Source organism: Puntigrus tetrazona, chromosome 25, assembly GCF_018831695.1.
Source record: "Puntigrus tetrazona isolate hp1 chromosome 25, ASM1883169v1, whole genome shotgun sequence".
Classification (NCBI taxonomy): domain Eukaryota; kingdom Metazoa; phylum Chordata; class Actinopteri; order Cypriniformes; family Cyprinidae; genus Puntigrus; species Puntigrus tetrazona.
This window is the reverse complement of record NC_056723.1, coordinates 1,956,991-1,983,520: the sequence shown is the minus strand read 5'-3', so window position 1 is coordinate 1,983,520 and position 26,530 is coordinate 1,956,991. Positions and strand designations below refer to the sequence as shown.

General features: G+C 33.2%; 1 protein-coding gene across 1 annotated transcript in view; it reads left to right on the top strand.

Annotated features, from left to right (window-relative positions):
• Nucleotides 1-26,530, top strand: part of kcnq1.2 (potassium voltage-gated channel, KQT-like subfamily, member 1.2) — a 131,570-nt gene that overhangs the window by 1,637 nt on the left and 103,403 nt on the right. The window contains 8 exon segments of the mRNA XM_043227517.1: nucleotides 13,534-13,624; nucleotides 15,671-15,797; nucleotides 17,178-17,256; nucleotides 17,347-17,443; nucleotides 19,348-19,488; nucleotides 23,453-23,563; nucleotides 24,360-24,455; nucleotides 24,538-24,669. Of these exon segments, the coding sequence (XP_043083452.1) occupies nucleotides 13,534-13,624; nucleotides 15,671-15,797; nucleotides 17,178-17,256; nucleotides 17,347-17,443; nucleotides 19,348-19,488; nucleotides 23,453-23,563; nucleotides 24,360-24,455; nucleotides 24,538-24,669 (874 nt within the window).

Below are 26,530 nucleotides of genomic sequence, written 5' to 3'. Positions count from 1 at the left end.
TTATTTGCTATATGGCAAATATGTAAATATGAACAGGCCATATTAACAGGAATTTTGTAAGTTTATTTATTTAGGTAGAAAATAGAATTACAATCGAATGAATAATATTGATTTGAGAAGTTAAAATATCTGCTTTGTGAAATTTAGAAAAAAAAAAAAGGATTTTATGTATTGGTTTGTAATTACTACACATTTTTTTATGAGTTATTAATCATAGTAATTGAGCAACACCAAGGAATATTTGTTATCATTATAGCAGAATTAATAAAGCCAAAAATAGTAAAGCTTCACAGGATATATAATATACAAAGCACGATTTTATTTATGAAGTGTCCATGGGCATATTTTTAAAAACATTTTTATTTGATTTAGATGCCTTTTTAATTATGGTGTCTCTTTGTTTTTGCCAAAGAGAGTTATGATTGAGGTTGTGCGTTAGGACTGTGCGTATTATGATCCTCATTTAAACTCTAAAAATAGTGGTTGTGGTTGTGAGATATGGTTTGTGACCGAGGCGTTTAGGAGATGCAGATAGCGCAGTGATTTCAACCAACCCCTGACATGTTGTGCACGTCGAAGCCTTGTTAATTACAGCTGAGGCCGCGTGGCTCTCGAGTGTCTCTGTGACCCGGATGTGGACCCGATCCTGAAAGGCTCAGACACGGGTCACCCTTAACTGCGCAGAGAAAGCAAGACTGATGGATTGACAGGCTGTGGGAGGAAATGGAGGGTTTCGGTGTTAAAGTGGGATCTATCGCGAACAATGCTGTTGTTTTGTCTTTTGTAGTGAAAAACTCGCTCTACTAAGATGTTCTGAATCACTGCTGTGTGGTTGCCAGGCTGTTCTAATGGTTGCTAGGTGGCTTTGTAGTTATTTTTGTTTTATTTTAGTCATGTAAAGTGATTGATCTCGATTAATCGCTACCAAATAAGTATTTGCTTACATAATATATGTATACTTATTATGAATACACAGAGATACAGCATATATATATATATATATATATAATATATATATATATATATATATATATATATATATATATATATATCAAAATATAATATAAATATTAAAAATAATATATAATCTTATCAATATAAACCTTATAAATAAATTGTTATTACACTGAAAAAAAATTATTCTTTTAAGGTGAGTGATGACCAACGATTTATTTGAGCTACATTTGAATAAACAAAGTAGTTGCAAGTTAGTCAACCAACTAAAAATGACACAATTACTAGAAATGTGTCATTTGGATATATATATATATATATATATATATATATATATATATATATATATATATATATATATATATATATAGTACTGTTTTAGGTTTAACTTTAGTCTTTAATTTCAGTATTAGTTTTGCCCCACTTGCACTGTATTGAAAAGAGCAGCATGGACATCTGGCTAAATATCTCCCTATGTGTGCATTAGATTTAATGAGAGTAAATAACGACAGATTACATTTTTTTTTAGGCGGACTGTCTCTTTAAGAACGCGCTGATAACTCTCTGACCCAATTTTTTTCAGTGAATGACTTCCAAATCGAGGAGAATAATGACCGCTCAGATGTGGCGCTCCGCCCGGCGCGTTTGGCACGTATTAGTACTCTTCCCGAGCTTATCAGACAAGCATGTCATGATTTTGTAAGAGCGATGGAAACTCTCTGGCTGCGTGCCTCGCTTCGGTGCGGTTTGCTTTGGTGGTCTGATAACCTCTCTCCGTCTCTCTCTCTCTCTCTCTGTGTGTAACTGAGTATCTAGAGTTGCAGTCACAGCAGTGAACCTGATCTCACCCTCTTACAAAATTAAACCCCACTGACTGATATTCTGTGCCGCTCCTTTAAGTAACTCTTACTTGCCGATGGTTATCGATGCCAGGATGTTCTCTGGCTGCTCTGCCAGCGCTGAAGTGGACGCAGAAAGATCGAACGCATCCATCAGCTGACAGACGGGTGACCTGTCTGACCCTTCAGGTGACCAATGAAGGACATTGTTTTCAATAATCCTGTCTGGGTTTAGACTTCACGGTACATTGGCTATAGAGGAAAAACTATTCTATTGCTCTTTTAAAGCTATTTGAAAGAAATAAAGTGAGCTATTTGAGCTATAAAATACATTTTTGAAGTGTAAATTAAATGTGCCATTAATTCATCGATTAATTGAAATAAATTAAGTTCTCAAATGAATGCATAACTATGAATAAATCTAAATAGAAATGTATTTAAAAAGAACTAATAAAAATCACAAAAATGTGGACTAAAATCGAAATGTAATTTAATTATGAATGCATTTTATAATAGCAAACTAATTTTTATCTATAAATTTGAGATGTTACTTGATGTTTCTTAGTAATTAATTGTGAATTATAGTCATATTTTTGAGTGAAAATTGTTTCTAAAGCAATGTATATATAAAAAAAAAAAAAAATAAAAAAATATATATATATATATATATATATATATATAATATATATATATATATATATATATATATATATATATATATATATATATATATATATATATAATATATATATATATATATATATATATATATATGTGTAGACGGAAAAACTTTTTAAAAATGTAAATATAAAAATATATAATAATAATATATAAAAATGTAAAGACAGAAGCTACTTATGAATAGATTCTAAAAAACACAAACAAAAAAAGTAGGTTTAAATGAAATACTACTGTATTTATATAATTACTTTATAATTAAAGACAATTATAATTATGATATGTTTCTAATTAATGACATATACTTATCTAAAAATGAATAAAAACTAATAAAATTACAAAATGACAAACTGAAAAATTACAGTTACAATACAAACTAAATCTAATTTAAAATATGGCATAACAGTGACCCTGGCTGTAAAAATATTATGTTCGTTAATCATTCACAGTAGGACCAATTCATAAAGAAATGAACAATTTATAAAGAAAGAAAAAAATGTTTTATATAATGAATCTCTTGCTCCATTACTCAGGCTTTCACATTCCTAAACGTGTGCCTTTTTTTCGCCGAAGGCTATGATGTGGAAAAAGCGCGGAAGATAAAAACAGACGACGCTGTTGCATTCTGGGGGATTTCCTACAGCCATGCACATGGCCAGGTGCCTCCGAATCTTACGCAATGATCCACATTTCACTCGCGGCGTGCAGATGTTTGGATCTTTTATGTAACGCCGGGATTCACCTCCTTCTCAGCTCCTAAAAATAAAGGTGCTGTAGAAGAATCGTTCAAAGGTTCTTCAGATGTTAACCATTTAGACAAAAGCGGCATCGCGAAGAACCTCCGTTTTTAGGATCTTCTTGTTCCCTTACCAACAAGTAGCACGCTTCATGAAATGCATATAAAGTTCATTTTGAGTATGTTTTAAGTATGCTTTATGCAGTAAGTGTACTGTTTCAGGACTTAAATTGAGGACTAAAGTATACTTTCCTACGGCGTGCGCGATGTCTCTTTACGTGGTCTTTAAGATCCACCCGATCCGTCTGCGTCTCTCATTTCAATCACAGCTCGCTGAGCAGCTTAGGTGTGATGGGACTGTCAGAGAGACCATTGATACTTACAGGCTGAGAGAAAGGGACGGAGAGCTGCGGGATCATCTCAGGTCATCTCAGGGCTTTCAGAAAGCATCTCATCGCTGGCACGTGCGCGTGAGCCGTTTTAAATCTGTCTGACTCCTAGATTTGTGTTTTGTTTATTAAATATGCGTCCGTATCCGTATATTAGCACCTAAATGGTATATTTTAGTGTTATGAAAGTGCATATTAGCACCTCAATGCTTTAAATGCTTTATTAGTGCGTTAAAATTGTATGTTTATACCTTAAAGGTATATGTATATTAGTATTATAAGTGTACAAGTTCTTTAAAGTTGCTTTGAAAGTACATATTTGCGCCTAAATGGTGCATATTAACACCATAAAATGCCATAAATGCTTTAAAAGTGCGTATAAAAAAAAAAAAAAAAAAAAAATATATATATATATATATATATATATATATATATATATATATATATATATATATATATATATATATATATATATATATATATATATATATATATATATATATATATATATATATATATATATATATATATATATTTTTTTTTTTTATTATTTTTATGACTCCTAGATTTGTGTTTTGTTTATTAAATATGCGTCCGTATCCCGTTTTAGCGTGCATATGCAACTACGCGGTGATATCAAACATTGCTCTATATTTTGAGCATCTTAAAATAATTCAAAAGGAGACTATTTTTGATCGGTGATACTGTAATGTACTGCATTTATGTTAGTTTTATTATCTAATATGCAAAACTGCTTATTAACATATTTGGATTTGTGCGAAATGAAGAGATGTTTGAGCCCAAGTTTATTTCTATCGCGCATTTTTCACATGCCAGCAGTTTCAGTTTATAATAAATGCTTATAATAATTTCAGTTTTTATACCTGTTCTGTTCTAAACGGGGTTGTTGTTGTTTATCAAACTACTAAAACCTTTGGTCGACTGAATTAATGCCGAAACAAAATATATAAATAATAAATATTATTATAAATCTTCCACGTAAGACTTAAACTTATTTCGGTTAGTAGCCTAGGCAACATTATTATTTGATTAACGATAAATAAATCAAAACTAAAGCTTTATTTAAAATAAATAAACACTTAAAAAGTAACTAAAATGAAAAATTGCTTTTATAAAACAAAAATTAGTATATAAAGAATAATAAAATAAAACCGGCTCTGAATGAGGTGAAATAAATTGCATGTTTAATGCTTGTGAAGATATTCAGTAATTATTTATTCAATAATTATTTTTTATTATGATAAATGCAAAGATGGACACCATTTATTTGACGTAAAAATATTACATAACATTATTTGCGTAAAAAAACATTATATAAAGTCCGTGCTGTCAGTTCTGATTAATTTAATGTGTCCTTTCTGAAGCTTTTTTTGCAGTTTTGACCATTTCTCCTGTTTGGGGGTCCGTAATTTTCACATCTGAGAATACGCTTAATTGATCCATAAGAATAATCAGTTCATCCCAAATATGATCGTAACTCACTGGCGATTGCGTCTATCCAGCTGTCCGGAGCGGATTAAGAGTCATTTTGAGCCATTTCCAACGTGAAATCCCATCAGGCGTCAAATATATGATTGCTTTGGCCGGCGCTCTGAGAAGCAGCTCCACACTTGGCTGGGAGTTTGTCTCGCTTTGAGCGGTCTGTACTTACCGAGCTGCAGCGTACGGAGACCAGTGTAGCGTTTCGTGCTTAAGTTGAGCCGTCGACTGGATTACGCTCATGCTCTCTTGTTTCTCAGTCAGGATCCTAAAACTGCCTGCCATCAATAAGTCATCTCAGGCCGGAGCCGGGTCGGGTGGTGTTCATGAGCCGCTGTGCTTCACACAATCACACTTTTTATGTCTCAACCGTTTGTTCGGGATGCTTCGGGTTGCACTAGCACAAGCACGGGTTATTGTCCTCGCTGCTTTCCTGCATTTCTCAATGGGAAAGTGCATTTCCGACAAACCTGTACACTCTCTCAGAAAAAAACGCAGAGGTACCAGATCTAAAAGGTACTCCAAAACGGTATGTATTAGTGCTTTACAGTTTTTCTCAATTGCTTTGGCTCAATTCTCGAATGAAATTTTAATTTTTCAAAACAATAAGTTCAGATCTCTAAACAATTAGCTTCTTGTTCACATCAGATTAGAATTTCTTATTGATTTGAGCAAATTGCATTTTTGGCACATGTCTTTAAACAGTAAGTACAATTGTCTGCATTTTTGCACAAAAATTAATTGCATATGGCTTGTTGATCAAAACTGATCAGACGATTCTCACTTTAACTGTCAAACTCATCATAACTTTTCAATCCTTTTTCATTGTGTAAGCCATCACACTCAAAACGATCCATTCAGTTATGAAAAGTTAGTATACATACATGTATATTCTATAAATATCTGTCATTGACATTGTTTGTAATGTCTGATATTTGGCTAATGACCTCTAAATGCAACACAATTTGAATCAACCAATCAACCAATTAATTCAACCATGTAACCCATCAAGTTTGGGAGCATATATATGTAGATTGCCTACAGCACAATCACTACCATTTTTTTTTTTTTGTTTGGAAAATGGAGGACTTCCACCGAACCAACATTGTTAGGGAGTGGTTTGCTGCACATGAAAGAATAACTGTGGAGGTCCTTCCACCGTACTCTCCATTCCTAAATCCAATAGAAGAGTTTTTTTCAGCATGGAGGTGGAAAGTATATGATCACAGACCACAAGATCAGATGTCTCTGTTGAATGCCATGAATGCTGCATGTGAGGACATCACAGCTGATCATTGCAGGGGATGGGTACGGCATTCAAGGAGATTTTTTCCCTGGTGCATTGCAATGGAAAACATCAGATGTGATGTTGATGAAAATCTTTGGCCTGACCAACAAGAGCGACAGGATGTCCACCAAGAATCATTTTTTTTTCTTCTTCTCATGGGTGTTATTTTGCATTTGTGGTAACGTAAGACATCTGAAATGTACAGTAATTGGACGAGCAAGATTTCCGATTACATGTAGTGCATTACAAAAATAAATGTACTGTATAAATACAAATGTTCATATACTTTTTTTTTTTCTATGTACTATTGACTGTTCTCAACAAATATCAGTTTTGTTTTGTTTTTTGTTTGTTTTACTAAAACCTTAATTTCCATGGTTGAGTGCCATGGTGAAAAAACAGCTAAACATTTTGACCAGCGTGGCTCACACAATGACAAAAATACTTTATATTTTGGTGGCCTTGGCCAAATGACTGACAAGATAACTAGGTTTTGAAGCATGAATGAAAAGTTTTGGGTGACTAACTACATTTTGCAGACATGCAATAGAGTTCTGAAGTTCCAGCAAACAGTTTTGACATTTGCACTAACAGTTTAGAGAAAGTTAAGACTGTTTTGAAAAATGTGCCAAAGCAATTGAGAAAAACTGTAATAGTGCATAAATGCACATATTAGTACCTTAAAGGTAAAATCACTGTAATAAAGATGCGTATTGTTACCTAAATGGCGTATGTTAGCACTTTAAAGGTACATATGAGTACCTAAATGACACATTTTAGTGCTTTAAAGGTACATATTATTACCTTAAAGGTACTTTAATACATATTAGTGCTTTAAAAGTGATAATTCGTACCTGAATGGTGCGTATTAGTATTTTAAAAGTCCATATTAGTATCTTAAAGGTACATATTAGTGCTTTAGAGGTATATAGTGCTTTAAAAGTACATATTAGTAAAGTTAAATAATTACATATTGCTTATTGGTACTAGTGGTTGATGCCCATACCGATTATTAATTATTACCGATATTTTGAATTAATATATATATGTGGTGAAAAAATGAAAATTGTACGTTAAAATGAAGAATAAGCAGGACTTTCTTTAAATGCTTTTAAATAATTTTATATTTACATATTAGCACCTAAATGGTAAATTTTAGTGTTATGAAAGTGCATATTAGCACCTGAATGCTTTAAATGCTTTATTAGTGCGTTGAAATTGTATGTTTGTACCTTAAAGGTATATGTATATTAGTATTATAAGTGTACAAGTTCTTTAAAGGCGCTTTGAAAGTACATATTTGTGCCTAAATGGTGCATATTAACACCATAAAATGCCATAAATGCTTTAAAAGTGCGTATTAGTAGACTTTTCTTGCTTTCTTTGGTTCAGTGCAAAAAGAAAAGAGTCTGTGCGTCTGCTGCGCGAACATGCATCACAGTTTTCTTGCAGTATGCCAAAAGTGCAGCATATGATAGCGTAATCCTCTGCATCACCCTGCTAATGAGCGTTAATATCTTTGCTAAGCTGATGGACGACTCGGCTGTGAGGGGCACGACTCTGGGAAACAGCCATCACCGGCTTTTCCTGGACGACCGGAAAACTGTAATCGCCGTCAGATCGGCCAGCGGAGATCTGTCTTCTGCTACCTTGAAAAATACATTAAAAATACATTATGTATCATGCCGTTCAAAAGCTTGACGTTGGTCAAATTTTTAGAATAATTCTGCACGCTAAAGCAGCTTTTAAAACAATAATGATATGATATATGCAACTTAAAATAAATAAAATGTGATTTATTTTTGTAATCGGAGCTGATTTTTCAGCATCAATACTTCAGAAATCGTTCTAATAGGATGATTTGATGCTTAAGAAACATTTCTGATTATTATAAATGTGGAAAACAGATGCTGAATCATTTTTTTCACGGAAGGCAAGCTGCATTTAGAGGATTTCTTTGATTGATGAACAAAAAAACCAAAAAGTAATATAATAAAAATTATAGAAATAGGAATATTTTGTAACAGATAACTGTCTTTACTGTCACTTTTAATCAGTTTAATGCATCTGTGGTGAATAAAAGTGTTAAGGTCTTAACATATTAGCACCTAAATGGTATATTTTAGTGTTTTGAAAGTGCATATTAGCACCTCAATGCTTTAAATGCTTTATTAGTGCGTTAAAATTATATGTTTATACCATAAAGGTATATGTATATTAATATTATAAGTTCTTTAAAGTTGCTTTGAAAGTACATATTTGTGCCTAAATGGTGCATATTAACACCATAAAATGCCATTAATGCTTTAAAAGTGCGTATTAAAAAAAAATAATAAAAAAAAAAATATATATATATATATATATATATATATATATATATATATATATTATGTATATATATATATATATATTATATGTTTATATATATATATATATATATATATATATATATATATATATATATATATATATATATATATATATATATTATATTATATATATATATATATATATATATATATATATATATATATATATATATGTATATATATATATATATATATATATATATATATATATATATATATATATATATGTTTATACCTTGAAGGTATATGTATATTAATATTATAAGTGTACAAGTTCTTTAAAGGCGCTTTGAAAGTACATATTTGTGCCTAAATGGTGCATATTAACACCATAAAATGCCATTAATGCTTTAAAAGTGCGTATTAAAAAAAATAAATAAAAAAATAATAGAAATAGAAATATTTTGTAACAGATAACTGTCTTTACTGTCACTTTTAATCAGTTTAATGCATCTGTGGTGAATAAAAGTGATCCCAAGTTTTTCAATTATTTATTTCTCTGTGTGTCCCAAAATTCAGGGTCTTGAAAAGGAAAAAATCCAGGCAAATATTAGTCTAAATTGATAATGCTAAAAGTTGATGTGGAAGAAAACAGTTGACGTTTGGCTTTGGTTTAATTGGGTTGTCACATTAGTGGAGGTCAGGTTAGTTTTCTTGGTTTTATTAAAAACTTTTCACCAATAGCAAAGTCAATTTTTACTATCTTTTGACATTCAACAAGTGTTACCTTTAGAGCCTGGTGTTTTGTCATGCAAAAAAGACACCGTAAGAGCTGATAATTATCATTTTATTTCTTCTAAATACCTGTATATTATTTATGACATTGTATATTTTTTTTTGTGCACCGAACATCTCTTCAGATGTACTTCTAGATTACGCTTTATTAATAGTTTTAATAGACGTGATGAATGACAGTCGTCAGTTTTTGAGATCTAGCTCAGCAATGCACCAGATGTTTTGTTTTAATCGGGTCTGGGGTTTGTCCTCCATTTTTTTTTTTTATTGATTTGAACCTTTGTCCCAAGCTATTAGTTGCCGGCGTGCCGTGTCTTCTTAACGCAATGGGAGGTCGATTAAAAATGACTCGTCTAAGGCAGGGTTCGGAGGACGCCGTTATTGTTTTTTGGGCCAGGAGATCTGGTTTGGATTTGGAATTTAATTTGGCTAAAGGCGAGAGCCCTGGATGCGTCCGCAGGGGTCCATGGGATTGACGGGAGCATACTGTTGGGCAGAGACTCGCATCTGCACGCAGAGACAGCGATCCTGCTGTGAGAAACCACTCACGGGGCTTCTAGGGTCGTGAGGTCAAAGGTCTTTCCAGTAGATGCACAGTCCTAGACGAGATCGCTATTAGTTTAAAGCTGTAGTATTTCTTAATTAGGCTGTAGAGCAGTGGTTCCCAACCTTTTCTTGTTTGAGGCACCCTTGGAAAGCCTTTCAAAAGTTCCCGGCACCCTTATAAGGAAATAGATATTTAAAATCTCCGTAGCTTTTTTATTATTATTTATTTATTTGTTTCATTTCGAGAGTTTGCATGCAACAACACCTTATACCTAGTCCTAGATGATATGAGAATACTGTTTACACTGATTCTGCCTTAATAAAAAAATTTTGTTGAAATTTTGGCGGCACCTCAAAAGATCTCACGGCACCCCTTAGTGCCGCGGCACACCGGTTGGGAACCACTGCTGTAGAGACTTCAAACATCTATATTTGTTAATTATTAAATTGTTTAATTGATATATTTTTTATAATTTTAATTTATTAATCACTTCCCCTTGCCTGACCATCTCTTTTTATTGGCCTATTAAGTTTTATACTGTTGCCTATTGTGTTTTTTTTTTTTTTTTTTTAGCATCGTTATTTAATATATACTAAATCTGTAAAATATTTAAATATATTGGAATATCAAATAAATATTATTTCATAATTAAATATGATTTAATAATTAAAATGATATTTAATATTTAATAATAGTCATTTAATAATCATTTAATAATTAAAAAGCACACACGTAATAATATATAAATATATAAATAAATGAAACAGAAATGTAATGCGATAAATATTAATTCAAAATTAAATATTATTTAATATAGAGGTGTATATATGAATTTACTTTATTTAAATTGAATCATTTAGATTATTGTATGAATATAAATACACGCACACACACACTTTATATTTGCTTAAAAATGTAAATAAAGCATTTTTAAAGCACATATATTTAGGTACAGTATTAATTCAATACTTTTGAATTAAAGCCAGTTTGATTCTTTCACATTTTTCCACGCATTATTCATAGATGGTACCTGAACAGATATTAGTAACAATTCTCTGCCGCTGAACCTTCAGACAGATTTAAAGGGATATTCAGCTTATGAAACATTATTACTCTTTCATCTATTGACCTGGCTCTTAATCCAAATTTGAGAAAACGAGGGAGGCCATATTTGTTCCATTTACGTCCTGCTTCTCCGTAAATCCAGCTGTTGATGGTGTGATATGACAACATCTGGTCATTTCTGAAACGGATTAGAGGAGCACTTCTTTTCTTCCACACGGCGCAGCTGCAGTCATTTAGCTCATCTGAGATCGCTTGTATTTTTCTCTTTAGGATTTTTGCATAAGCCCAATATGCTCCAAAACGGCCCGCAGTATGCGCTTGATTTCTGGACGTAATCTCCCTGCTGGAGCAGCGCTGAGAGCGTTCAGCGACGGAAATGTTTGGGCCGCCGCTTTCAGTTCCTTCTCCACTTCTTTTAGAGCCGAAACCCGAACCGTACAGGGCCGAATCAAACGGAGCGAAAAGCATAGCAGAACTCACTGAAAAAGATTACAGAACTGCAAAGGAGATTCATAAAATGCATGTCGACTATGAAATTTATTATATTTCAGATAAATGCTGTTCTTCTGAACCTTCTGTTCATCACGTAGACCTGAAAAAAGATCTACTCGTCTGTTTTCAACTTAATAATAATAATAATAATAATAATAACGATGATGGTAATCCGTTTTTTTTTTCATGCGACACTGAATGTTGCGGAAAATTCAGTGCTGCATCACAGGAATAAATTACGTTTTAAAATATATTTGCACAATGAACATTCAGTTTAATCAGTACAAATATTTCCAATTTTTTTAAACCTTTTTGGATCGAGCACGAGCAGGTTTCTGCAAAAAAAACATGAAAAGTTCAAAAGCCGGTAGACTCTTAAAACGACAAAAACGTTTTGTTTCACGCGAGGTTCTTTGTGGCTAAAAAGATAAGAAAGAGATGGTTCCTTAAAGACTAAGTGATTTTTTTTGTCTGTTTTAAGCACCTTTCTTTTTAGGAGCGTAGCGTGCCACAAACACATCTAGTCTGCTCTAATTCCAACTATTTGTTTTCCTTTCATTTATTATACGATTAACAAAAAGCGCTAGCTTGCTTTCCTATTCTATCTGTTTTCCTTTTATTTATTCTAGAGTTGTGCAGCGTTTGCGTCTCGTTTTGACTGCTTCCGCTGTCTTCGTTCGTGAGTCTCTTTGGATGAAAAGCACTGAACGTAAACGTAACGTAAACGTTTGAGAACGGCATCGGTCGCTCGGACACTCGAGGTCAGCGTCCATCTGGACGTGACGTAACTTTCCTGCTTTATCTCTTCTGTAACACACATGTGACTTTTTGATCTCCGACTGCTGTGTGAGTGGCATTGTGTGTTTGTCTTTTTGAGTTGGAAGGAGAGTGTGTGTGTGTGTGTGTGTGTGTGTGTGTGTGTAATCTCTCGTGTGGTTAAACTCTCTCCCATCTGTCCTCTGTGTGTGTGTGTGGATCCTAACAGACACTAACAATATGCTATTCTGTCTAGGGATGTTCAGGACCATCACTAGTCTGGGCTCTTTTTTCCTGACGGATAGATTAAGGGCGTCCCATGTAATTAGGGTTGGCCATGTTTTTAACATCTGTTTGAATATGAAACAGATCAGTGCACAGTAGCATTTCACAATCTTTCTTCATGATTGTGAGCATTTTCATTTCATTTCATTTAACCGAATTATTTTATTTTATTTTCATATTTACCCTTAGCGAAAAATGCCAAGTGCTTGTTGTCTGTACTTATTACCCATTCGAGACATCTGCTATCTGTTGTCTATATTTACTTTTAAATTAAATTAAATTACATTACATTTATTTTATTTTATTATTTTTTTTACCTTATTAGAAAATACCAAGTGCTTGTTGTCTATATTTATTACCCATTTACTTTTAAATTACATTACATTACATTACATTACATTTACATTTATTTTATTTTATTTTATTTTATTTTTTATTTTATTTTATTTTATTTTATTTTTTATTTTTATTTTTTTACCTTATTAGAAAATACCAAGTGCTTGTTGTCTATATTTATTACCCATTTACATTAAATTACATTACATTTATTTTATTTTATTTTATTTTATTTAATTTTGTTTTAATTTGTTTTATTTTATTTTGTTGTCTGTACTTGTAGCCCAGCTAAGACATCTGATTTTTTTTTTTTTAATTACTTAGGCGTCTTCTGCCATATTGACTGTATATAACTAGTTTGTGAACTGAGATGATTTGTGATCAGGCACGTAATGCCAGCGTTGCCCGCAGAAATCAATTCAATAGAAAATAATTGCAATCTAAATCAGGCTCTGATGAAATGACCTGAAGCGGCTTTGATGGGAACCGATAATGATGTGGTTTTGAATCATTAAATGGAAAGAGATACAGCTGTGTTTAATGGCGGATCTTTTAAACCCACAGGTTCCTCATGGTCCTAGTCTGTCTGATATTCAGTGTCTTGTCCACCATTGAGCAGTATGCGGACTTCGCCACAGGATCTCTTTTCTGGATGGTAAGAATATCAATATTTTTATATATATAAATAATAAATATAAATAATTATTATTTTATTTCTTATGCCCAACTTATTAATTAACATTTATTTTCTTTTATTTTTCACCCCAATAAAAATACCAAATACCGTATATATATAATTGATTAATTAATTAATTAATTTGTTTCTTACGATATTATCATACACACTCCTAATATAGCATGCAAACTATTTATTTACTTTTATTAAACTACAAAAGTTAAAAAAAGTGAAAGCAAGTAAAAAAAAAAAAGATTTATTTTTTTACATTTTTTCCTCTAAAGTGCTTGTGATTTATATTCATTGTCCAGCTAAGACAGATTATTTTTTTTACAATATTTTATGATATTGTCATACACAATAAATATCACACAATCCTAATATAGAATAAAAAAAACGAATTTATTTAGTTTTATTTTATTTAATTTTTTACTTTATTTTTGCTTGTGGTTTGCAGTTTTCCCCCCAGCTAAGACTGTTTTCTTTTTTATTTATTTACATTTTTAGTGTCATTTTAATATTTTGCGTTTTATTTTTTACCTCAGCAAAAAATACAGAGACATAAATTAAAATAAATGCATCAATTAAAATAAATAATCAAAACATGAATAATAATTAAAATACAATTAATTATTCAAATAAAATGCATTTATTCGTTTTTTAATTTATTTGTTTATTTATCGAATAGCGTGGACGCATTAAGAAATGTAATGTTAAAATCAGAATGAGCAGATATTTGTAACGGAAGCTAATGCAGTACTGTATTGTTCCTCTGGAGGTCAGTGTCACATCTCAGTTGAGCTGATGCTGAGTTCATGGACAGGCCTTGAACACATTAAACATTACTGATGGAGTAGTTTTGTATTTGTGTGAGTGCACCCACACCTGGAGACACCTTCGAGACACACTTCATCAGACCAGAGCCGTCACAATTTAATGCACGTTTAATTGCTGGGCCTGGATTCAGCGAGTGTGTGTGTCTGTTCATACACGACGATCTCTTTAAAAGATCTCGGAGCAAACATTTCTCAACAAATCGTCTTTCTGGAAAAGCTCTGTTTGTGTTTGGCTTTATTACTTTGAAAAATGTATTTATTTTTAAATCCTCTATGAAATGCCACAAAATTAAAGACCTAACGTTACAAAAGATACACTTGGAAAACGTTTTTTGTATCGGAAAAAAATTTAAGTTTCAAATCAAAGCTGATCTTTTTGAGACATTCTGAAACTGGGAACTTATCTTATTATTTATAATATGTTTTATTAATTCATATGCTTTTATTTCTATTTTACTTCATTACCCAGCCAAGACAAGTACTGTATCTTTTACTTTATTTATCTAATATGTTTGACAGCAACTAATGACTCATCAGTGGAAATAAGTAGAAAAAAGTAAGTTTAAGATTGGACATTTTTTTATATTAATATAATTATATATATATATATATATATATATATATATATATATATATATATATATATATATATACTGTGTTTTATTTTACCTTGGCAAAAATACAGAGACAGTTATTAAAATAAATATATTAATTACAATAATTAATTTTAATAAATAATAAAACATTAATTAATAACAATTAAAATACTAATAATTATTCAAATAAAATGTATATATGTATTTTTATTTTTATATTTATTGAACAACATTAACACATAGAGAAATGTAATATATATATATATATATATATATATATATATATATATATATATATATATATATATATATAAATATGTAGTTTATATATCAGTTTCAGTTATTTTTTTTTATTTAATTTAATTATTTTTTTTCTCTTTTCAAGTGATCTGAGCTGCTCCACATTTATTGAATTTGTCCTCTGAATATTTTTATGAATTATCTGCTAGTAGATTATAGTAGTGGTCAGCAGTCCGGCCGGCCGTATCACCCCAGAGAGGTCAGAGAGGAGCCGCCCGCCATTGATTCAGACCCAGCCATATGCTCTGGGACAGCGTTCAGAAACACACACACATCCACCTGTTTCTTTGCAGGAGATTGTGCTGGTGGTGTTCTTCGGGTCGGAGTACGTGGTCCGGCTGTGGTCCGCCGGCTGTCGGAGCAAATATGTGGGCATTAAAGGCCGTCTGCGCTTCGCCAGGAAACCCATCTCCATTATAGGTATCTGCTTGAATAAACCGTATTCTGCTTCATTCCAGAACATTTATTAAATCACATTTAATTTATTGATTAATTATTATTTAGGTATAATTGAGAAACTACTCTTTTTTTCTTTTTTTTTGTAATAGTTAATTTTTGCAATTGTGTGTTTCATTTTCTTAAGGTTGTACTAATTTTGTGTTGTGTGCTTTTTCTTTTTTTTTCACCTTAAATATATTTATATAGATTTATATATGTTTACGTAGATTTTATAGCTGAAATAAAATACATTTTTTTTAGTTACCATTTATTTTATTTCAAGTAACAAAAATGTATTAGTATAGTTTAGTATATAATGCAAAATGTTTTTCTTTCACCTTAATTTTATTATTTTTCACTAAAATGAAATATTTGTTCATTCAATGCCTAAATTAATATGCCTAAAACTGCATAGAAATTAACAAAATTTCGTGATAAGTAAAAAATAAATACTTTATAGTGCATAAAGTAAATAAATTAATAAAAGCTTTTTATTTTTACCATATTTTTATTATTTTTATTAAAATTAAATATTTGTTCATGCATTCTTTAACTGAATATTCCACATAAACTGCATGCAGATTACTTCATAGTGCATGAAATAAACATATAATAAACATTAATACCTACATACAACTAAACAAAGGGTCTTTCACCTAAATGTTATTATTTTCACTTTAACAGAAATGTCATATTTCTGAGAATATATAGATAAATACTGATAAATACTGAAGTATTTATCTATTTGTTTTCAGTGATCAATAAGTAAATAAACAGACAAACAAATAAAAAAGAGTGAACGAATCAGCTGTATTTTTATTATTTTGTTATTTTCACTTCACTCATCAGTGGAAATAAGTAGAAATAAGTAGGTTTATGATTGGAAAAAGTTAATATTATATATATATATATATATATATATATATATATATATATATATATATATATATATATATATATATATATATATATATATATATATATATTTTTACTTAGACATTTATTTACATTTTTATTCTCATTTTAATATGCTGTGTTTTATTTTCACCTCAGCAAAAAATACAGAGACAGTTATTAAAATAAATACATCAATATAAAATAATTTAAATGAATAATTAAAACATTAATTACTTTAATATTCCACATAAACTGCATGCAGATTACTTCCTAGTGCATGAAAAAAAAAAAAAAAACATCAATACAGACATACCAGTAAACAAAGACTCTTTCGCCTAAACGTTATTATTTTCACTTGTCATATTTGTCATATTTACAGACCGAAGTGTGTATTCATTTATTTGCCATTGTTCAGAGCTGTGTATGCATGAGTTTGTTGTCTTCTTTCCTTCACTGGTGACACAGATCTGATAGTGGTGGTGGCCTCTGTCGTGGTCCTCAGCGTTGGCTCTAATGGACAAGTGTTTGCCACGTCTGCGATCAGGTACAGATACGACCAGCGGAAGACCGGCCAGCGATGATCGTTCTCCCCCGCTGTTTACTGAAGCTTTCTGCTCTGATTCACTGATTGCAGAGGGATCCGTTTCCTCCAGATCCTGCGGATGCTTCATGTGGATCGTCAGGGAGGAACCTGGAGGCTTCTGGGATCAGTGGTTTTTATTCACCGGCAGGTGCGCTCCGACCGCAGTATGCACCTTAATACTTCACAGCACGGTGAAACCCACCGATTTCATCAAACGGAGCTAATCTGCGCGCGTCCAACCTCAGTTTTTCTCTCCAAATATGGCCTCATGGTTGCACTTTACGCTAATCTAAGCCGAGAGCTCCCGTTTCAGTGATCTAAGGCTTTCTGCATTAAATCCAATCACTTCACGCACGCATTTTCTCCATCGCTTCAGCGTTGACACACGTCTTATGAAAGGGCCGCAGTCCTCGGCGGATCAGGCATGATTGGGCTGATTCATTCACATGCGCCCTTGGGCTTAGGGAAGGTTTGCCTTATAAGGTGCTTTTTTTATACTTCATGGCATGTTTAAAAATGCCATTTTCACTCGGATGGTCATCTAACACCGCGTCCTAACTACACGTGACTCGACTCGATAACTAGACAAGTTTTATACGAACTATAAACTACACGACAGTAGATAATGTCAGGCGATTATGTGCTTTATTCAATGTTAAACATGTCCGATATGACTTTAAATATCATGTTGCATGACCTTATAGACATGCTGAAAGCAACAACAGACGGTTTACCTCTTAAAATAAATTAAAGCAAAGATGTCCGTTTACAATTTCATAACAGAGATGTTATCAGCCACTCAGCGAGCACATGTAATGATGTTACAGAGAGCCCGCCCACACACGCTTCTGATTGGCTGTGATATTTAATTGACGCTGTCTAGTGTGGACACCCTAATTGCTTGTTGCTGGAAGTTAACAAAAAAAAAATGTATAGAAATATTTAAAATTCCTCTTAGATTTCTGTCTTTTGAAATCTGTTCTGAATTTATATATCGTGCCAAAACAAAAAGTAAAATATTTTATTCCTTATTATTTTAATCCTAGCCTTGAATTTATATAGCATATTGCAAAAAAAAAAAAAAAAATGGAAAGCGGATGTAAAATTGTACCAACTGTGCATATTAGTAAAAATGAATAATATAAGTTGCTGTTTAAACTTAGATTTTCCTGAATGTCATGAATTTATATTTTGCACCAGTGTCACGGTGCGGTTTAGGGGTGAAGGATCACTTGACAAGAATATAAAATAAACGAGTTTAATCAAACATATATATATATATATACAGGATAAGTATCTCGGGCAGGTAGGCAAACGGGCAGATGAACTAAACCACGTACAACATGGACGAGATCGGACAAACAGAACTGAAACCACAGGACTTAAATACTTAGTTACTTAATAAACAAGACACAGGTGAAGACAATAACACAATTAACAAAAGTAGGTCCAAAGACGTGACAACCAGAAATGTATACAAATCTAGTACTTTTTAAATTTAGTCTTTAGGACTTAAATACATAAATAAATATTTATTTATTATCTGTAATTAAATAAATGAATTAATGAATAAATAAATAAATAAATAAAATATATGTGTAATACGATATATGTAAGATATGTAAAAGAAAAATGAGTCAGGTCTTTAAAATAATGTATATCTTAAATAAAAATAATCAGGTACTCAAGAGAAAGCGAAGACGTTTTTAAGAGATAAAAAAATATCCTGCATATTATACTTATCTTTATTTAATAACTTATTTACTTGTATAGTCTATTTTGTTGCTGTTTTCATTCTTTTATTTTTTTAGTCATTCTGATTTTAATTTTATTTGTCAATATTTTATTTGTTATTTAGCATCTCTAAAAATATATATTTTTGCATTTTCGTTCTTTTCATTTGGACATAAGTGGAATATTTGCGCTTTAAAAAAATTAATTTGTCGCATCCCAGGACTATTTAAGTTAGAAAAAAGTTTGCTATTGCCATTTAAGTCTTGAAAATGGGTTCATCTGTGTTGATTATTAACGAACTCTTTCCCCCGGGTTCAGGAGCTGATCACCACGCTGTACATCGGGTTCCTGGGTCTGATCTTCTCGTCGTATTTTGTGTATCTGGCGGAGAAAGATGCGGTAGACGAGGAGGGGAAGACGGGTTTTTCTAGCTATGCCGATGCTCTGTGGTGGGGTGTGGTGAGTTTTTTTCTTCTTCTTTAAAAACTTGAGTTATTGGAGTTGACAAGCAGAAAAACACTTGCTCGCAAGACCAGTTTCCATCTGATGATTGACTAAGGAAGTCTCGCAGGTTAAGCTAGTCGGTCTGTTCAGCGACCACAAAGAACTGCTTTTCACAACAATTGTGGTCTACCGTAAATCGTTTGAGTTGTTCAATGCTAGGTGTGTTTGTGGTTTTTACGTAATTAAAATCCATCTAGAAATGCCCTCTGGAGATCTGGCGTGACCTCGCACACGAGCTAATTTCAGCGAGTTTGAATGTTCATCAAGTATGTTTATAACATATGCCCGCGTTCTCCACCACATTTCATGATGCATTGTGGGATTGCGTTCTCCATGAATGCTGCCTCCATGAATTTGGCCAGTGTTATATACCTTATATGGTTTTCCTATGCTATGCACCTTAAACTGCTGCCTGCTTTGCTCAGTGTTAGCTGAACAGTAATGTATTTTGTGTCTCAAACAGCCTATATGTGACATCGGCTCAGGTCTGGAGAGGTTCGCGGTCTTTCTTCGGGATGGTGGGAATGTTTACATCCACAACAGATTTAATCGAGGCTGTAAAATGCGTTTAAATGTCCAGCGATTTTCTTTATTCTGCATTTGCAAACCGCACGAGAAAAGAGGGCCATAAAACATCCAGCGACCCACTCGAAAGGCCGTTGGAATCGGCCCTGGATGAAGTTTCCAGCGCAGTTAATTAAAAAGCTGAATTTAGTGTGAACCGTAATGAGAAACCAATCGTACGGCTGTACGGGGGAATCTGAGAGCCACAAAAGCTTGGCCAATGTGCCTTTCACCTCTCGCTCAAAGCGCTTTCTTCTCCGTGCCTTAAAGTGTCGGATTCGTTAATTAAACCTTTAATTGCGGAGGCTCTACCTCTCCGTGAAGAGGGTCAGAAAGCGTATGGCCACCCGTCGGCTCTCGAATCCCGGACAAAAGCAGTTGTTTGTATGAAGGAGGTGGCATTGAGAAACCCTCGATGGGGGTCGTCTGGCTTTTGTCTCTGTGAAGTCCATAAAATGCGAGATTGAAGGGAGGAATTATAGATGGACTCGACTTGAACTTGGAACGAAAAAAGTTATAACTGAGGAACACTGTATTGAGGATTTATTGGTGACCCCGACATGCCTCATTTACGTATTTGCTTTTGTCTCAGACTTTATTATTAAAGAGAATAAAACCAGACATGAATGAGTCGATAATTGTCATGCTGTGGTGTAAAAAAAAGTTTATAAAGTTCATAATTTCGATGGGGATCATCACGCTTGAAGTATGAAAAAAATATGATAGCAGGGAACAATTGCAAGTGGAACTGAATTGAACTTGGTAATGAAAAATCAATGAAAAGAGTAACACTTAAACACTTAATAAAACCATACACGACTTAATCAACAACTGCTATCCAATAAGTGTACAGTGGTATAAAATGCATGTTGAAATCATATTAAGATAATATTGAGCACTGTTTGAGACACTGAGATCTGCAACTCTTAAAGGAGCCAGTTCTATTTTAGGTGTTAAGAATATATATTTGTGGTATAAGTAGCATATCATAAGTAAAATACCTCCTTTCTCAGGAGCTCTGTCAAAAACTGGTCAAATTTGGTGTAGTTAATATTCACGAGCCTCTCTTTTGATTGGCCTGGTTTTTTTTGAGTGACGCATAAGCTGGCCAATTAAATTTAACGCTAGATGCAAAACAAAGGGAAGACTGAGGCCCTTTTTTACGCTCGCGAGATTGCATGTAATATTTTTTTTTGTTTTTTTTCAGTAGAAATGTTTCTCTTATTCATCTAATCGTATCGGCCTTTAAAGAGATCTCGAAAGAAGGGGATTCACTTTTGTCTCTTTGATGTCGCAGACCAGACATTGAGGAAGATCTCATTCGTGTTTTGTTTCTTTCTTTTGGGACATGGCGAGCGAATGGGAACCGTTTGGTTTCTGGTCTGTGTTTTTCTTTTCTGGAGTTGCAGGTGCAGACCACAGCTGGCGCGACACATCCCAAGCCGTATGATGAAACAACATGAATCATAACCGCTCTCGCCAGGCGCACGAGTCCTTGCTAACTTCACAAAGCTGCTGCTGTTTCCTCTGGCCTCTGGTTTTCTTTTGAGATGTTTTTTTGTGCATAATAAAACTCTTCAAATGTTACAAATCTTAAGCGATTTCTGAAAGAACTGTAGTGTTCAACAGTTTGGAAAAAAACAAAAACCAAGCCCACTTTAACAGCTTGAATAAGTCAAGTATAAGTTATTAACAGTGGCGTGAATGTATCCAAATGTTTGACTGCTAACATATTTACGATTATAAAAACAGATAGATTTTGCGTCGGATGATTAATTGATTAATAGAGCGTTCCGGTCATGCCAAAACATATACACGATATTCTAGTAGCAATATTTCTCCGGTCGCTCGTAAACATGTCAGAATGCATAAATCTTGATCGAAAAAGAAGACGAGCAGGGAGCAGATAAATTTAGTAAGATTAAAGACGAGACGGAAAAAAATAGTGCCGTAATCGCAGCCCACACGCTTGGAATACCACACACATGCAAACACACACACACACACTGAGATGTTAGCTTTGGTTTTGCCACACACGTTGAGCTTCGACTGAACTCTATGACTCAATAACTCGACGTGAATCACTTGGTTGGAGAATATTAGGGTCGAAGTCACACACACACACACACACACACCACCCATGGCACTTGAATCCCGGTGACTGTGGACTCCCTCTTGCAGCGGCCTTTGTGGTCTTTTGGATGTTCAGTGGTGGGATTAAACCCTCTCGCCTCCCGAAGCACTTGTTTGACGCCTTGTCCTACTTTAGCTCTTTTTGTCCAGTTTGAATGGGAAGAAGGCAAACACACCTCGTCACCAGAAAGCCGCCTCGAATGGACTACGCTTTCACGGCCCGCCACAGGCCTGTTTGTTTTCCTGTGTTAGCTGAAACCCCGCGTTTCGTGCTGGATTAGGGGAAAAATGAACCGAGGGTGATCTTAAATAGACGTCTTTGAAGGCATACCTTGAAATCCTTTAGTATGACACTTCTGCCACTTCCATAGAGACATTTCTGATTTGATGTTTATTTGGTGCTTCCAGAATTAAAGTAAATGTTGTGTAGATGGCTCATGATAGACGGAAGAAATAACATTTTTACAGTTTCTGTTTGCCCAAGCAGAACTAGCCACCAAGGTCTGCCAGTAGAAGTGCACCGCTGTATCGGTTTTCTGATTAATCGGCACCGATAGTTGATTGCTGGAATTATCGGCTAGTGCCAAAAATGCATCCAGGTTTAGTCTATAGCTGGAGCGGGTCTGCTGTCATTATACAGCTTGAGAGCAACCATAAATCGCAGACGCCTTGTGCTGTTTGTTTTGATATATGTCTCTAATTCAGATGCAAATTTAGCTGCCATGCCACAGAGCTCCATTCACATAGTTTTCCATTTAATTTTATTATATATATATATATATATATATATATATATATATATATATATATATATATATATCAACATTTGCTATCACTAAAACATTTTTAAACAATGGTTATTAAACTATAAGCTAACTTTAGTGATAAATCTAAGTATAATAATGAATTTTCATATTTTTAGTCATTTACAAAAGTATGGTTCAGTACAGTTTTACAGTTAGAGCTCTATTTTCGTTCAATATCCATTTTATGTCTTTAATACGTAACCGGGCCAGTGTGGTCCAGTCTAGCTGTTGGTGGACCTCTAGTTGTTTTTTTGGTCTATTTTTTTTACTGTCTTTACTATTTTTATGTGTTGTTATAGTACTCTTAAGAGCAATAGTTGTTCCTGGAGGTTGCTAAGTGTTTTCTCGTTTCTCACATCTTTGCAAACACTACTAAAAATGACTAATGTGAAACCCAAACTGTGTTTTTCTCTTAGGTTACGGTGACTACGATAGGCTACGGAGACAAAGTCCCTCAGACGTGGATTGGGAAGGCCATTGCCTCCTGCTTTAGTGTGTTCGCAATCTCCTTCTTCGCTCTGCCTGCGGTAAACACACTGACTCCTGTCTTTCTCTTTGCACACACACACACACACACACACACACTTTCCACACACAGCTTGTCTGGCGCCCCAGGGCAGTGTTTTCCTATAGAGGCCCTCCAGTAATGGGGTCCAGGGTTAATGTGGTCCATTTAAGAGTGATAGGGCCTCCAGGGGCCCCAGGGGCCCACAGTCTTCATGTTACACATTATATAACATGCATCTGCAACATTAGGCTTAAAAACAATTCCAACCAATCACACTACTACTGCAGTTCATAAAAATCTTTATATAAAATTCATGTATAGCATAGATTGACAATGATTTATTGCCTTATTTTTATATATATATATATATATATATATATATATATATATATATATATATACATGCACACAATTATAAAAATTGGAATAGGTTCTAAATTATATATATATTTAAATGAGTATATAATACTTGAATTAATATGAAAATATAAAAATACTAATTAATATTTTTATAAAAATATTAAAATAATAAAGAATAATTAAAATAATAATGGAAGTGTGTTTATATAATTAAATATTATATAATTAAAATAAATTCAAAATGATATCGTTTTTAATTGATGTTTAGTAAATTAATATAAAGCAAATAAAGTTTAAAATAAATATAACGTAAAATAATTCATAATAATATGTTTTACCATGCTGTTTATCTGTCAGTAGCAGTAATTTTAATAATGTTGTAAGTGTGAGTTTTTTCATTTTGTTTATTTATTTTGTGGTAGATGAACATTTGAACTGTCTTCCTCTGTGCGCAGGGCATTCTGGGATCTGGTTTTGCCCTTAAAGTCCAGCAGAAACAGAGGCAGAAACATTTCAACCGTCAGATTCCAGCCGCGGCCTCTCTAATACAGGTGACAAAAGACTAGACCTACGGCCAGAACACCATGACCAGCTCCTCCTTAACATACCACAAAAAAACCCCTCCGTCCACAGACGCTGTGGAGATGCTACGCCTGTGAGAAGTCGGACGGCTGCACGGCCACGTGGAAGATGTACGTGCTGACGGGGGACTACATCCCCATCATAAACTCAGAGAACTCCAGCCCGGGCAACTTCAGACGACTGGTGAGGAGAAACGCTCCCTGCTCCCTCCCCCATCAGCAAACGGATATTTCTCTGTCTAGTCTTTCAAGTCCTTTGTGTTGCGTTTTTAGTCATTGTCGTGTTCCTTCCTGCCAATTGTCCCGGCTGAGCCTCCGTAGCGGGCCGCTGCAAAAGCCCGGAACGTAAAAGCATTTTTCTAGAGAGGTTATTGTGTGCTAAGTCCTTTCTATAGGCTCCTGTGGGTTCCCAGAACGCATGTAAAGGTCTCCGAGGTAGACAGTAGAGGGTGTGAGGGGTGTTTCAAGTCAATCTGGATTAACGTCGGAGAGTAAAAATAGCACGGAAATAGCAGCATGATGTTTTGCATTTTTCAGTTTTTACAACGTTAGACAAATAGTTCATTCCGTTGGTTCTTGATTTGAAATAAAATGAAGTAAAATGAGTTTTAAAATGCATTTTTAGTGGCGTTTTCAGAGCTTGCTCTGATTTCTTTTTTTTACATAATTGAGACATAATTAAACATGCTACTGTAGAATGTAGTGTAGTGAAGATTCATTTGTTTTATTGAAACCGATTCAGATTCACTTATTCTTTTTTTACAGCAAAATATTTATTTAAATGCTGCTTTCGATCATCGTATTTTTGAGATAATTTATTCTAGTGCAGTCAAATAATTAATCGCATTTAAAATAAAAGTTTTTGTTTATATTTACGTGTGCTGTGTATATTTATTACTTCTGTATAAATGCACACACATACTGTAAATATTTAAGAAAAATATGTTACGTGCATATATGAATTGCATTTAGTTGTAATATTAATTATTGTAATTAAAAAATGTACAAGTAAATATTTTCTAAATATATACTGTATGTGTGTGTGTTTATATTCATAATAAATAAACACAGCACAATGACATTATGTAAACAAAAACCTATTTTGGATGCGATTAATCGCGATACATGTTTTTATAACAAATTTCAGAGAAAATTCAGAGAAAACTTCATTGAGTTTTCCTGTCAAAAATTCAGAAAAAAACAAAGTGACAGTAAAGACATTTCTAATGTATCAAAAAAGAATTCTGAATAAAATAAAAAATTAAAAAACATAATAATAATAAAAAAAAAAAAATAAAAAAAAATATATATATATATATATATATTTAATTTTTTAAATATTCTATTAACATTATTATTAATAATAATAATAATAATAATAATAATAATAATAATCAGCTTTGCCCTCACAGTTACAAATTACATTTTAAAATATATCCAAATAGAAAAACTGCATTTTCAATTGTAAAAATGTCACAATATGTTTTTACTGCATAAAAAAAAAAATGCATACATAATAAAAAAAAAAACAACAACAAAAAAACATCCCTGTTGAGGCTTCAAATGAGTGACCCCAAACGTTTGAATGATAATGTATATAAAGTAGTTTAATTCGTTGCATTTAGCGTAAATGTATCCGTTTGAGTTCAAAGTGAAATTACGTTCACTTATATTTGAGACTTCATATTATTAATTAGAAGTATCTCTATGACAGACATAATCAAATAGCAAATCAAAAGCGTTTCTTTAGCATTAAATAGACTACTTAATAGAGCTAACTTCTAGTTCTTATCCTGTAGCGTAACCGTATTTTCGAGCGAGCTCAGATGATGCTAAACTTCCCCGTTTGACACGGATCCAGAAGGCTTTTGCCATTCGACGTTTTAATTAACGGCGGCTTTAACCCCGCGGCGGCTTTCACAGGGCTTCTCTTGCGGAGAATCCAGGTCAGGGTGTAGGTTTTAGGTGTGAGAAGCGCGGCGAGGGACCGAGTGGTTTCTCGCTCGACCCCGCCGCCCTCTCTTTGTCCGCCGCGCACAAAGACG